Source organism: Oncorhynchus mykiss, chromosome 8 (genome assembly GCF_013265735.2).
Source record: "Oncorhynchus mykiss isolate Arlee chromosome 8, USDA_OmykA_1.1, whole genome shotgun sequence".
NCBI lineage: Eukaryota > Metazoa > Chordata > Actinopteri > Salmoniformes > Salmonidae > Oncorhynchus > Oncorhynchus mykiss.
In genome coordinates, this window is record NC_048572.1 from 81,167,475 (window position 1) to 81,182,035 (window position 14,561).

The window sequence follows — 14,561 nt, forward strand, 5'->3', positions numbered from 1 at the left end:
ACTAGGATAGAAACAGGATGAGAACACCCTCAGAACGTAGGGTGAGTTGTACTGGACTAGGATAGAAACAGGATGAGAACACCCTCAGAAAGTAGGGTGAGTTGTACTAGACTAGGATAGAAACAGGATGAGAACACCCTCAGAACGTAGGGTGAGTTGTACTGGACTAGGATAGAAACAGGATGAGAACACCCTCAGAAAGTAGGGTGAGTTGTACTGGACTAGGATAGAAACAGGATGAGAACACCCTTAGAAAGTAGGGTGAGTTCTACTGGACTAGGATAGAAACAGGATGAGAACACCCTCAGAAAGTAGGGTGAGTTGTACTGGACTAGGATAGAAACAGGATGAGAACACCCTCAGAAAGTAGGGTGAGTTGTACTGGACAAGGATAGAAACAGGATGAGAACACCCTCAGAAAGTAGGGTGAGTTGTACTGGACTAGAAAAGAAAAAGGATGAGAACACCCTCAGAAAGTAGGGTGAGTTGTACTGGACAAGGATAGAAACAGGATGAGAACACCCTCAGAAAGTAGGGTGAGTTGTACTGGACTAGGATAGAAACAGGATGAGAACACCCTCAGAAAGTAGGGTGAGTTGTACTGGGCTAGGATAGAAACAGGATGAGTACACCCTCCGAAGGTAGGCTGAGTTGTACTGGGCTAGGATCGAAACAGGATGAGAACACCCTCAGAAAGTAGGGTGAGTTGTACTGGGCTAGGATCGAAACAGGATGAGAACACCCTCCGAAGGTAGGGTGAGTTGTACTGGGCTAGGATCGAAACAGGATGAGAACACCCTCAGAAAGTAGGGTGAGTTGTACTGGGCTAGGATAGAAACAGGATGAGAACACCCTCCGAAGGTAGGGTGAGTTGTACTGGGCTAGGATCGAAACAGGATGAGAACACCCTCAGAAAGTAGGGTGAGTTGTACTGGACTAGGATAGAAACAGGATGAGAACACCCTCCGAAGGTAGGGTGAGTTGTACTGGGCTAGGATCGAAACAGGATGAGAACACCCTCAGAAAGTAGGGTGAGTTGTACTGGGCTAGGATAGAAACAGGATGAGAACACCCTCTGAAGGTAGGGTGAGTTGTACTGGGCTAGGATCGAAACAGGATGAGAACACCCTCCGAAGGTAGGGTGAGTTGTACTGGACTAGGATAGAAACAGGATGAGAACACCTGTAGAAAAACTGCTCCTTCAGGGCAACACAACCAGCCTGTCTCAAGTTGAACCCCCCATATTGCTTCCACCTTACAGATCTGGAAACAGTGAAGGGTTATGGCCTAGGGAATGGGTAGGGAGTGATATCGGACCGGCTGTATATGAAGTGGTCGTTGATTCAGCATGATGTGTGATACTTATTTTCCACCATAATTTGCAAATAAATTCATTAAAAATCCTACAATGTGATTTTCTGGAATTTTTTTTTCTCATTTTGTCTGTCATAGTTGAAGTGTACCTATGATGAAAATTACAGGCCTCTCTCATATTTTTAAGTGGGAGAATTTGCACACTTGGTGGCTGACTAAATACTTTTTTGCCCCACTGTATGTCTGTGTGTTATTTATGTCTATTTATGTCTGTGTGTCGTTTGTGTTTGTGGGTCGTTTATGTCTGTTTGTTGTGCTTGTATCTGTGTGTTGTTTATGTCTGTGTCTTTTGTGTTTGTGTCTGTGTGTTGTTTATGTCTGTGTTTATGTCTGTGTGTTGTGTTTGTGTCTGTGTGTTGTTTATGTCTGTATGTTGTTTATGTCTGTGTGTTGTGTTTGTATCTGTGTGTTGTTTATGTCTGTGTTTATGTCTGTTTGTTGTGCTTGTATCTGTGTGTTGTGTTTGTGTCTGTGTGTTGTTTGTCTGTGTGTTGTGTTTGTGTCTGTGTTTATGTCTGTTTGTTGTGCTTGTATCTGTGTGTTGTGTTTGTGTCTGTGTGTTGTTTGTCTGTGTGTTGTGTTTGTATCTGTGTGTTGTGTTTGTATCTGTGTGTTGTGTTTGTATCTGTGTGTTGTGTTTGTATCTGTGTGTTGTGTTTGTATCTGTGTGTTGTTTATGTCTGTGTGTTGTGTTTGTGTCTGTATGTTGTTTGTATCTGTGTGTTGTTTGTATCTGTGTGTTGTGTTTGTATCTGTGTGTTTATGCCTGTGTGTTGTTTATGTCTGTGTGTTTATGTCTGTGTGTTGTTTATGTCTGTGTGTTGTTTATGTCTGTGTGTTGTGTTTGTATCTGTGTGTGTTGTTTATGTCTGTGTGTTGTTTATGTCTGTGTGTTGTTTATGTCTGTGTGTGTTGTTTATGTCTGTGTGTTGTTTATGTCTGTGTGTTGTTTATGTCTGTGTGTTGTTTATGTCTGTGTGTTGTTTATGTCTGTGTGTTGTGTTTGTATCTGTGTGTGTTGTTTATATCTGTGTGTTGTTTATGTCTGTGTGTTGTTTATGTCTGTGTGTTGTTTATGTCTGTGTGTTGTTTATGTCTGTGTGTTTACAGGAAGAACTGGACGTCCTCCTGGACGGTTCTCCAGGGCTCCTCGCTGATATTCGCTAAAGGCCAGGGGGGCGGGACCAGCTGGGTGAGTGGTGTCTGCTATTCTCTAAAGGCCATGGGGGCGGGACCAGCTGGGTGCGTGGTGTCTGCTATTCGCTAAAGGCCAGGGGGGTGGGACCAGCTGGGTGAGTGGTGTCTGCTATTCGCTAAAGGCCAGGGGGGTGGGACCAGCTGGGTGAGTAGTGTCTGCTATTTGCTAAAGGCCAGGGGGGCGGGACCAGCTGGGTGAGTGGTGTCTGCTATTTGCTAAAGGCCAGGGGGGTGGGACCAGCTGGGTGAGTGGTGCCCCTCTTTTCCTCAATCCCTCCTCTCCTCAGTCCCGCCTCTCCTCAGTCCCTCCTCTCCTCCATCCCTCCTTCCTCCATCCCTCCTCTCCTCTGTCCTTCCTCTCCTCCATCCCTCATCCCTCCTCTCCCCATCAATCAATCAATCAAATGTATTGAAAAAGCCCTTTTTACATCAGCTGATATCTCAAAGTGCTGAAACAGAAACCCAGCCTAAAACCCCAAACGGCAAGCAATGCAGGTGTAGAAGCCCGGTGGCTAGGAAAAACTCCCTAGAAAGGCCAAAACCTAGGAAGAAACCTAGAGAGGAACCAGGCTCTGAGTGGTGGATGGAGATTATAACAGAACATGGCCAAGATGTTCAAACATTCATAGAAGACCAGCAGGGTCAGATAATAATCATCACAGTGGTTGTCGAGGGTACAACAGTTCAGCACCTCAGGAGTAAATGTCAGTTAGCTTTTCATAGCCGATCATTCAGAGTATCTACCTCTCCTGCTGTCTCTAGAGAGTTGAAAACAGCAGGTCTGGGACAGGCAGCATGTCCGGTGAAGAGGTCAGTGTTCTATAGCCACAGACAGAACAGTTGAAACTGGAGCAGCAGAGGACTGGGGACAGCAAGGAGTCATCAGGCCAGGTAGTCCTGGGGCATGGTCCTAGGGCTCAGGTCCTCCGAGAGAGAGAGAAAGAAAGAGAATTGGAGAGAGCATACTTAAATTCACACAAGACACCAGATAATACAGGAGAAGTACTCCAGATATAACAAACTGACCCTAGCCCCCCGACACATAAACTACTGCAGCATAAATACTGGAGGCTGAGACGGGAGAGGTCGGGAGACACTGTGGCCCTGTCCGATGATACCCCTGGACAGGGCCAAACAGGCAAGATATAACCCCACCCGCTTTGCCAAAGCACAGCCCCCACACCACTAGAGGGATATCTCCAACCACCAACTTACCATTCTGAGACAAGGCCGAGTATAGCCCACGAAGATCTCCGCAACGGCACAACCCAAGGGGGGGGCGCTAACCCGGACAGGAAGATTACATCAGTGACTCAACCCACTCAAGTGAAGCACCACCCCTAGGGACGGCATGAAAGAGCCCCAGTAAAGCCAGTGACTTAGCCCCCGTAATAGGGTTAGAGGCAGAGAATCCCAGTGGAGAGAGGGGAACCGGCCAGGCAGAGACAGCAAGGGCGGGTCGTTGCTCCAGTGCCTTTCCGTTCACCTTCAAACCCCTGGGCCAGACTACACTCAATCATAGGACCTACTGAAGAGATGAGTCTTCAATAAAGACTTAAAGATTGAGACCGAGTCTGTGTCTCTCACATGGGTAGGCAGACCATTCCATAAAAATGGAGCTCTATAGGAGAAAGCCCTGCCCTGCCTTTGCTTAGAAATTCTAGGGACAGTAAGGAGGCCTGCGTCTTGTGACTGTAGCATAGGTGTAGGTATGTACGGCAGGACCTAATCGGAAAGATTGGTAGGAGCAAGCCCATGTAATGCTTTGTAGGTTAGCAGTAGAACCTTGAAATCAGCCCTGAGCCTTAACAGGAAGCCAGTGTAGAGAGGCTAACACTAGAGTAATATGATCAAATGTTCTTGTCAAGATTCTAGCAGCCGTATTTAGCACTAACTGAAGTTTATTTAGTGCTTTATCCGGGTATCCGGAAAGTAGAGCATCGTTGTAGTCTAAACTATAAGTGATGACAAAAGCATGGATTAATTTTTCTGCATCATTTTTGGACAGAAAGGTTTTGATTTTTGCGATGTTGCGGAGATGAAAGAAAAGCTGTCCTTGAAATATTCTTGATATGTTCGTCAAAAGAGAGATCAGCGTCCAGAGTAACGCCGAGGTCCTTCACAGTTCTATTTGAGATGACTGTACAACCATCAAGATTAGTTATCAGATCCAACAGAATATCTCATTGTTTCTTGGGACCTAGAACTAGCATCTCTGTTTTGTCCGAGTTTAAAATTAGAAAGTTTGCCACCATCCACTTCCTTTTGTCTGAAATACAGGCTTCCAGGGAGGGCAATTTTGGGGCTTCACCATGTTTCATCGAAATGTACAGCTGTGTGACCATCCGCAAAGCATTGAAAGATAACATTATGTTTCCAAATGACATCACCAAGAGGTAAAATATATAGTGAAAACAATAGTGGTCCTAAAACGGAACCTTGAGGAACACCTAAATGTACAGTTGATTTGTCAGAAGATAAACCATCCACAGAGACAAGCTGATATCTTTCCGACAGATAAGATCTAAACCAGGCCTGAATTTACCCGTGTTGACCAATTTATAATCTCTAAAAAAGAATGGAGCACGAGGACCGATGCAGAGCCTTGGTCTGACGCCATTAAAAGGTAATTTACTACCTTCACGGATGCAGTCTCCGTGCTATGATGGGGTCTAAAACCAGACTAAAGCGTTTCATATCCATTATTTGTCGTCAGGAAAGCAGTGAGTTGCTGCGCAACAGCTTTTTCCCAGAAAATTGAGAGGAATGTGCGATTCGATATAGGCCAATTTAGTTTTTTATATTTTCTTGGTCAAGTTTTGGCTTTTTCAAGAGAGGGTTTATTACTGCCACTTTTAGTGAGTTTGGTACACATCCGGTGGATAGGGAGCCATTTATTATGTTCAACATAGGAGGGCCAAGCACAGGAAGCAGCTCTTTCAGTAGTTTAGTTGGAATAGGGTCCAGTATGCAGCTTGACGGTTTAGAGGCCAAGACTATTTTCAAAAATGTGTCAAGAGATATAGTATTAAAAAACTTGTCTCCCTTGATCCTAGGTCCTGGTAGTGTTGTGCAGATTCAGGACAACAGAGCTTTGGAGAAATGCGCAGATTTAAAGAAGAGTCTGTAATTTGCTTTCTAATGATCATGATCTTTTCCTCAAAGTCATCACTGCTGAAGTGAAAGCCATCCTCTCCATCCCTCCTCTCCGCCCCATCCCTCCTCTCCGCCCCATCCCTCCTCTCCGCCCCATCCCTCCTCTCCCCCATCCCTCCTCTTCGCCCCATCCCTCCTCTCCATCCCTCCTCTCCGCCCCATCCCTCCTCTCCGCCCCATCCCTCCTCTCCGCCCCATCCCTCCTCTCCATCCCTCCTCTCCGCCCCATCCCTCCTCTTCCCCACCCGTCCTCTCCATCCCTCCTCTCCCCCATCCCTCCTCTCCATCCCTCCTCTCCCCCATCCCTCCGCCCCAACCCTCCTCTCCGCCCCATCCCTCCTCTCCGCCCCATCCCTCCTCTCCGCCCCATCCCTCCTCTCCCCCATCCCTCCTCTCCCCCATCTCTCCTCTCCCCCATCCCTCCTCTCCACCCCATCCCTCCTCTCCCCCCCCGTCCTCTCCATCCCTCTCCCCCGTCCCTCCTCTCCGCCCCGTCCCTCCTCTCCGCCCCATCCCTCTTCTCCGCCCCATCCTTCCTCTCCGCCCCATCCCTCCTCTCCATCCCTCCTCTCCATCCCTCCTCTCCATCCCTCCTCTCCATCCCTTCTCTCCATCCCTTCTCTCCATCCCTTCTCTCCATCCCTCCTCTCCATCCCTCCTCTCCATCCCTCCTCTCTGCCCTGTCCCTCCTCTCCATCCCTCCTCTCCGCCCCATCCCTCCTCTCCCCCCCGTCCTCTCCATCCCTCCTCTCCATCCCTCTCCCCCATCCCTCCTCTCCGCCCCATCCCTCCTCTCCGCCCCATCCTTCCTCTCCGCCCCATCCCTCCTCTCCATCCCTCCTCTCCATCCCTTCTCTCCATCCCTTCTCTCCATCCCTCCTCTCTGCCCTGTCCCTCCTCTCTGCCCCGTCCCTCCTCTCCATCCCTCCTCTCTGCCCCATCCCTCCTCTCCATCCCTCCTCTCCATCTCTCCTCTCTGCCCCATCCCTCCTCTCTGCCCCATCCCTCCTCTCTGCCCCATCCCTCCTCTCTGCCCCATCCCTCCTTTCTGCCCCATCCCTCCTCTCCGCCCCATCCCTCCTCTCCATCTCTCCTCTCCTCTATCCCTCCTCTCCATCCCTCCTCTCCCCATCCCTCCTCTCCCCCATCCCTCCTCTCCCCCATCCCTCCTCTCACCCATCCCTCCTCTCCCCCATCCCTCCTCTCCCCCATCCCGCCTCTCCCCCATCCCTCCTCTCCCCCATCCCTCCTCTCCCCCATCCCTCCTCTCCCCCATCCCTCCTCTCCCCCATCCCTCCTCTCCGCCCCATCCCTCCTCTCCGCCCCATCCCTCCTCTACCCCCATCCCTCCTCTCCGCCCCATCCCTCCTCTCCGCCCCATCCCTCCTCTCCCCCATCCCTCCTCTCTCCTCCATCCCTCCTCTCCTCCATCCCTCCTCTCCCCCATCCCTCCTCTCTCCTCCATCCCTCCTCTCTCCTCCATCCCTCCTCTCTCCTCCATCCCTCCTCTCCCCCATCCCTCCTCTCTCCTCCATCCCTCCTCTCCCCCATCCCTCCTCTCTCCTCCATCCCTCCTCTCCGCCCCATCCCTCCTCTCCCCCCATCCCTCCTCTCCCCCCATCCCTCCTCTCCCCCATCCCTCCTCTCCCCCATCCCTCCTCTCCCCCATCCCTCCTCTCCCCCATCCCTCCTCTCCCCATCCCTTCTCTCTCCTCCATCCCTTCTCTCCTCCATCCCTCCTCTCCGCCCCATCCCTCCTCTCCGCCCCATCCCTCCTCTCCCCCCATCCCTCCTCTCCCCCATCCCTCCTCTCCCCCCATCCCTCCTCTCCCCCCATCCCTCCTCTCCCCCATCCCTCCTCTCCCCCATCCCTCCTCTCCGCCCCATCCCTCCTCTCCCCCATCCCTCCTCTCCGCCCCATCCCTCCTCTCCCCATCCCTCCTCTCCCCCATCCCTCCTCTCCACCCCATCCCTCCTCTCCCCCATCCCTCCTCTCCCCCATCCCGCCTCTCCCCATCCCGCCTCGCCCCCATCCCTCCTCTCCGCCCCATCCCTCCTCTCCCCCATCCCTCCTCTCCCCCATCCCTCCTCTCCGCCCCATCCCTCCTCTCTCCCCCATCCCTCCTCTCTCCCCCATCCCTCCTCTCTCCTCCATCCCTCCTCTCTCCTCCATCCCTCCTCTCCCCCATCCCTCCTCTCTCTTCCATCCCTCCTCTCCCCCATCCCTCCTCTCTCCTCCATCCCTCCTCTCTCCTCCATCCCTCCTCTCCCCCATCCCTCCTCTCTCCTCCATCCCTCCTCTCCTCCATCCCTCCTCTCTCTTCCATCCCTCTTCTCCGCCCCATCCCTCCTCTACCCCCATCCCTCCTCTCCGCCCCATCCCTCCTCTCCGCCCCATCCCTCCTCTCCCCCCATCCTTGAAGAGGGAGGGGGTAGGTCAGACACAACTGTAGGTTGGCATCCTTAAAGTGGGAGGGGTCAGCAGGTCAAGTCAGTGGGTTCCATGTAGGAAGTGGGTTTCATAGGCTTGCGTCCCATATGACACCCTATTCCCTATATAGTGCACTACTATTCTACCCCATAAGGCTCAGGTCACAAGTAGTGCACTATATAGGGAATAGGGTGCCATATGGGACACAAGCCTATAGACTGAAGCAAGTGATTCAGCTGTAGTCTAGTGGATGACTCTCTAAGACACAACAGAGACCTCTGGGTTGACAGTGGGTTTGACAAGATCCTGTTTGTGTTTCTGCTCTCTTCCTGTAGTTTGGAGGGAACCAGTCTAAACCAGAGTTCACTGTTGACCTGAGAGGAGGATCTATAGAATGGGCTTCCAAGGACAAGTCCAGCAAGAAGCATGTCATTGAGGTGAGAGGGCTCTGACACTACAAAACATTCATATGTCCCCAGTTCTTTCAGGGCCACAACGCTGCTTCAGACACATACAGCCATAGCACTATGAGTATAGAATGTGCAAATCAAATCAAAATAATTTTTAAAGCTCTTTTACCTCAGCTGATACCTCAAAGTGCTGTACAGAAACCCAGCCTAAAACCCCAAACAGCAAGCAATGCAGGTGTAGAAGCACGGTGGCTAGGAAAAACTCCCTAGAAAGCAGGAACCTAGAGAGGAACCAGGCTCTGAGGGGTAACCAGTCCTCTTCTGGCTGTGTCGGGTGGAGATTAGAAACCTAGAGAGGAACCAGGCTCTGAGGGGTAACCAGTCCTCTTCTGGCTGTGTCGGGTGGAGATTATAACAGTACGTGGCCATTAAGGCCAGATTGTTCTTCAAGATGTTCAAGTGTTCATAGATAACCTGCAGGGTCAAATAATAATCACAGTGGTTGTAGAGGGTACAACAGGTCAGCACCTCAGGAGTAAATGTCAGTTGGCTTTTGATAGCCGATGTTTCAGAGGTCGAGACAGCAGATGGGCTGAGGGTCGGGATGTGGAGTGGGAGTGGAGTTTCTGGGCAGGGGAAAGAAGGATTTAAAAAATTAAAGTCAAAATAAAACAAAAAGTAAGTTTGAAAGACACAGAGGAGCAGTGTTTTTACAGCTAATGCCTGTTTTCCTGAGGCAGATGTTGTGCAGGTGTTTTTGGCCGATACCGATATCCAATATTTTCCTTGCCCCACCCCCCCAAAAACGATACCGATAACGAATAAAAAAAAAATTGTGACCTTTTAAGCATTCTAGTACAGTTAAATAGTTAACACACACACACATGGATGCAGCAGTCTAAGGCACTTCATATCAGTGCAAGAGGCATCACTACAGTCCCTGGTTCGAATCCAGGCTGTATCACATCCGGCCGTGATTAGGGCGGCGCACAATTGGCCCAGCGTTGTCCGGGTTTGGCCGGGGTAGGCCGTCATTGTAAATGAGAATTTGTTCTTTAACTGACTTGCCTAGTTAAATAAAGACCACACACACACACTACACTGACCAAAAGGTTATTTTGTTGACATTTACGTATGTCCCCATTACCAGTAAAACATCATCAACATGATGTGTTATGCAAATGAATTCAAATAGTAGAATTATGCCATAATTTAATAGATCATGCTAAACGAGGTTGGAATGTTATATAAAATCAACAAAAGACAATTTGTTCATTTGAAAAAAAATCTGTTGAAATCACACTGGCTGTATTATACTTTAGAGTTGCATTGGGGGCATACTTATTTCACTGTACAGCTTTACCTATGGAATGTGGATCAATGACATGGGGTATCAGTCTACTCAGTGACACATTAGCATTAGCATCGTAGCTCTTATTGTTGTCGACCTATGTGTATTGAACAGTATTCTAGAGGATAATCAATAGTGCGTGGATGTTTTAGAGTCTGATAACTCTGAGGGGGACGTTGGGTTAAAATATCTTGGGTAGTGAGTAGACTGATACCCAGTTTCATTGATCTCCAATCCTTAGGTAAAACTGTACAGTGCAATATGAATGTCAATACATATTGGTGGGGGGGTATCGGGTGGTTGAGGGGCAGCTCTCTGGGAACTGTGGGGGGGGGGGGGGGGGGGGGGTCTCGGATGGTAGAGGGGCAGCTCTTTGCGAACTGTGGGGGGGTCTCGGATGGTTGAGGGGCAGCTCTTTGGGAACTGTGGTGGAGGGTCTCAGATGGTTGAGGGGCAGCTCTTTGGGAACTGGGGGGGGGTCTCGGATGGTTGAGGGGCAGCTCTTTGCGAACTGTGGGGGGGGTCTCGGATGGTTGAGGGGCAGCTCTTTGGGAACTGGGGGGGATTTTGGATGGTTGAGTGGCAGCTCTTTGGGAACTGGGGGGGGGATCTTTGTTGAGGAGCAGCTCTTTGCGAACTGGGGGGGGGGGGATTTTGGATGGTTGAGGAGCAGCTCTTTGGGAACTGGGGTGGGGATTTTGGATGGTTGAGGGGCAGCTCTTTGGGAACTGGGGGGGATTTTGGATGGTTGAGTGGCAGCTCTTTGCGAACTGGGGGGGGGGGGATTTTGGATGGTTGAGGAGCAGCTCTTTGGGAACTGGGGTGGGGATTTTGGATGGTTCAGGGGCAGCTCTTTGGGAACTGTGGTGGAGGGTCTCAGATGGTTGAGGGGCAGCTCTTTGGGAACTGGGGGGGGGGGGGGTCTTGGATGGTTGAGGGGCAGCTCTTGGAGAACTGTTAGAGGATCTTGGGATCTTTCGGGTCCCCGTTTTTGAACTTCTGGGAGATCTGTCAACGTGCCCTTGAGCTGGGTGTTGACCCTGGTTGCTTCTGTGTTTCGCTCTGGGTGGGACTCTGTTAGATGACTAATGTGATGTAGTTGTTTAGCGGCTTCACTGCAAGTAGATTGTATGTTTTAAATATTCAATAAAAAATAAAACTTCTTGTTCTCTTTGCAGGTGAAAACCCATCAGAGTACAGAGCTGCTGATCCAGTCAGAGAACGATGGCGTCATCAATGACTGGTACAGGGCACTGATGGACACCATCAGCACACACGTGAGTCTGGACACACAAACACACACACACACACACACGTCTGATTTGTACTGGCAGAGTTGTCATGTTTAGTCATTTGGCCAGTCCAAAGGTAGCCTACCTGTTTCTGTGTGTTCTTGACTGTCTCCTTTGTGCGTCTGTCTGTCTGTCTGTCTGTGTGCTACATGCCTTACTGTAGGCCTGGGAGTCAGATGAGGCCATAGAGGAGGACATGCCAGAGTCTCCTGGAGCGGAGAAACAAGACAAGGAGAAAGAGCACAGAGACTCTAAGAAGAGCCGAGGTCAGAGCATCATGTCTGTCTGAGACCACTCCTCTTTGTCTACTAAGGATGTTTCTGTTCATCATTATAGGTCAGCAGTCCAGGACTAAAAGATCACTCAATGGAGAACCTCTAGAAAATAGATTTTTAGTCCAGGACTAGGCTTGAATTGTGTTCAGGAAACTGTCCCTATGTGTGTCAGGTTGTTAAGTCATCTCCCGTTGTCATTGGTCTGTAGCCATGAAGAGTTCCACCAGTATGGACGCGTCGGACAACAAGAAGACCAGAATCAAGCTGAAGAAGTTTCTGACACGTAGACCCACTCTGCAGACAGTCAGAGACAAGGGCTACATCAAAGGTATTACAAAGAGCAGTAGGGTTGGGGAACTGTGTTAACTTCCCCAGGTTTTTCTGAAATCCAGGCTGGAAGAGGAAATAAACAGAACCTCTAGAAGCTTCCAACCTGGATTTCTGGGAAACCTGGACAGTTACCAGACGGTTACCAGACGGTCAGCAGAAAAGGGCCTGTTGTTTTCCAGTAGCGGAGTACTTTGGACCTCTGTAATAATAACCCTGTTGATGCCTGTGTGTCTTAGACCAGGTGTTTGGCTGCAGTCTGAGTGACCTCTGTCAGAGAGAGAACACGGCCGTGCCAAGCTTCGTCACGATGTGCATCGACCACGTGGAAAACAACGGTATGTGTGCTTCTCCTGTCTGAATGTGTCTGACTCCGTTGTCTCTCATTGTAACAGTAGTGTGGTGAGTTGAATGTCTGACTCAGTTGTCTGACCCTGGCAACAGGGATTGGAGCCCCGGCTCGGCCGTCGGTCGGTGCCCTTAAATCCTTTCTGTGTCCCTCTGTATCCATCACCATGTTTTCCCCACCTTTATTTAACCAGGTAGGCCAGTTGAGAACAAGTTCTCATTTATAACTGTGACCTGGCCAAGATAAAGCAAAGCAGTGCAACACAAACAACAACACAGAGTTACACATGGAATAAACAAACATACAGTCAATAATATAGTAGAAAAAGACTATATACAGTGTGTGCAAATGAGGTAGGATAATGGAGGTAAGGCAATAAACAGGCAGTAGTGGCGAAATAATTACAATATAGCAATTAAATACTGGTGTGATAGATGTGCAGAAGATGAGTGTACAAGTAGAGATACTGGGGTGCAAAGGAGCAAAAATAAATTAAATAGATAACAGTATGGGGATGAGGTAGTTGGATGGGCTATTTACAGATGGGCTATGTACAGGTGCAGTGATCAGTGAGCTGCTCTGACAGTTGGTGCTTAAAGCTAGTGAGGGAGATATGAGTCTCCAGCTTCAGTGATTTTTGCAGTTCGTTCCAGTCATTGGCAGCAGAGAACTGAAAGGAAAGGCGGCCGAAGGAGGAATTGGCTTTGGGGTTGACCAGTGAAATATACCTGCTGGAGCGCATGCTACGGGTGGGTGCTGCTATGGTGACCAGTGAGCTTGAGATAAGGCGGGGCTTTACCTAGCAAAGACTTACAGATGACCTGGAGCCAGTGGGTTTGGCGACGAATATGAAGCGAGGGCCAGCCAACGAGAGCATACAGGTCGCAGTGGTGGGTTGTGTATGCGGCTTTGGTGACAAAACGGATGGCTCTGTGATAGACTGCATCCAATTTGCTGAGTAGAGTGTTGGAGGCTATTTTGTAAATGGTTCTCCATTGAGTGATCTTTTAGTCCTGGACTGCTGACCTATAATGATGAACAGAAACATCCTTAGTAGACAAAGAGGAGTGGTCTCAGACAGACATGATGCTCTGACCTCGGCTCTTCTTAGAGTCTCTGTGCTCTTTCTCCTTGTCTTGTTTCTCCGCTCCAGGAGACTCTGGCACCGAAGTGTAAGATAGGTAGGATAGTCCATTTTACGAGCATATGTTTGGCAGCGTGAGTGAAGGAGGCTTTGTTGCGAAATAGGAAGCTGATGCTAGATTTGATTTTGGATTGGAGATGCTTAATGTGAGTCTGGAAGGAGAGTTTACAGTCTAACCAGACACCTAGGTATTTGTAGTTGTCCACATATTAGTGGAGTAGTGATGATGGGCGGGCAGGTGTGGGCAGTGATCGGTTGAAGAACATGCATTTAGTTTTACTTGCATTTAAGAGCAGTTGGAGGCCACAGAAGGAGAGTTGTATGTCATTGAAGCTCGTTTGGAGGTTAGTTAACACAGTGTCCATAGAAGGGCCAGAAGTATACAGAATGGTGTCGTCTGCGTAGAGGTGGATGAGAGAATCACCAGCAGCATTAGCGACATCATTGATGTATACAGAGAAAAGAGTCGGCCTGAGAATTGAATCCTTTTGCACCCCCATTGAGACTGCCAGAAGTCCAGACAACAGGCCCTCCGTTTTGACACACTGAGCTCTATCAGAGAAGTAGTTGGTGAACCAGGCAAGGCAAACATTTGAGAAACTAAGGCTGTTGAGTCTGCCGATAAGAATGTGGTGATTGACAGAGTCGAAAGCCTTGGCCAGGTCGATGAATACGGCTGCACAGTATTGTCTCTTATTGATGGCAGTTATGAAATTGTTTAGGACCTTGAGCGTGGCTGAGATGCACCGATGACCAGCTCGGAAAACCAGATTTTATAGCGGAGAAGGTACGGTGGGATTCGAAGTGGTCGATGATCTGTTTGTTAACTTTGCTTTCGAAGACCTCAGAAAGGCAGGGTAGGATGGATATAGGTCTGTAGCAGTTTGAGTCTAGAGTGTCTCCCCCTTTGAAGAGGGGGATGACCACGGCAGCTTTCCAATCTTTGGGAATCTCAGACGATATGAAAGAGAGTTTGAACAGGCTAGTAATGGGGGTTGCAACAATTTTGGCAGATAATTTTATAAAGAGAGGGTCCAGATTGTCTAGCCCGGCTGATTTGTAGGGGTCCAGATTTTGCAGCTCTTTTAGAACATCAGCTATCTGGATTTGGGTGAAGGAGAATTGGGGGGGGCTTGGGCAAGTTGCTGTGGGGGGTGCAGGGCTGTTGGCCGGGGTAGGGGTAGCCAGGTGGAAAGCATGGCCGTTTGACAGTGATGAGCGGTGGTCGTTTGACCCCAGACACATTACGGACGCA

The 14,561-nt window shown here is 49.6% G+C and overlaps 1 protein-coding gene across 10 annotated transcripts in view; it reads left to right on the forward strand.

Moving 5' to 3' along the window:
• LOC110530753 (rho GTPase-activating protein 12) overlaps positions 1-14,561 on the forward strand; it is a 112,493-nt gene that overhangs the window by 90,810 nt on the left and 7,122 nt on the right. For all 10 annotated transcript variants that reach the window (XM_036986461.1, XM_036986460.1, XM_036986463.1 and 7 more), the window contains 6 exons: positions 2,485-2,566; positions 8,494-8,595; positions 11,098-11,196; positions 11,375-11,477; positions 11,695-11,814; positions 12,053-12,151. In XM_036986461.1, coding sequence (XP_036842356.1) covers positions 2,485-2,566; positions 8,494-8,595; positions 11,098-11,196; positions 11,375-11,477; positions 11,695-11,814; positions 12,053-12,151 — 605 coding nt within the window. The remainder of the gene's footprint in view (positions 1-2,484; positions 2,567-8,493; positions 8,596-11,097; positions 11,197-11,374; positions 11,478-11,694; positions 11,815-12,052; positions 12,152-14,561) is intronic.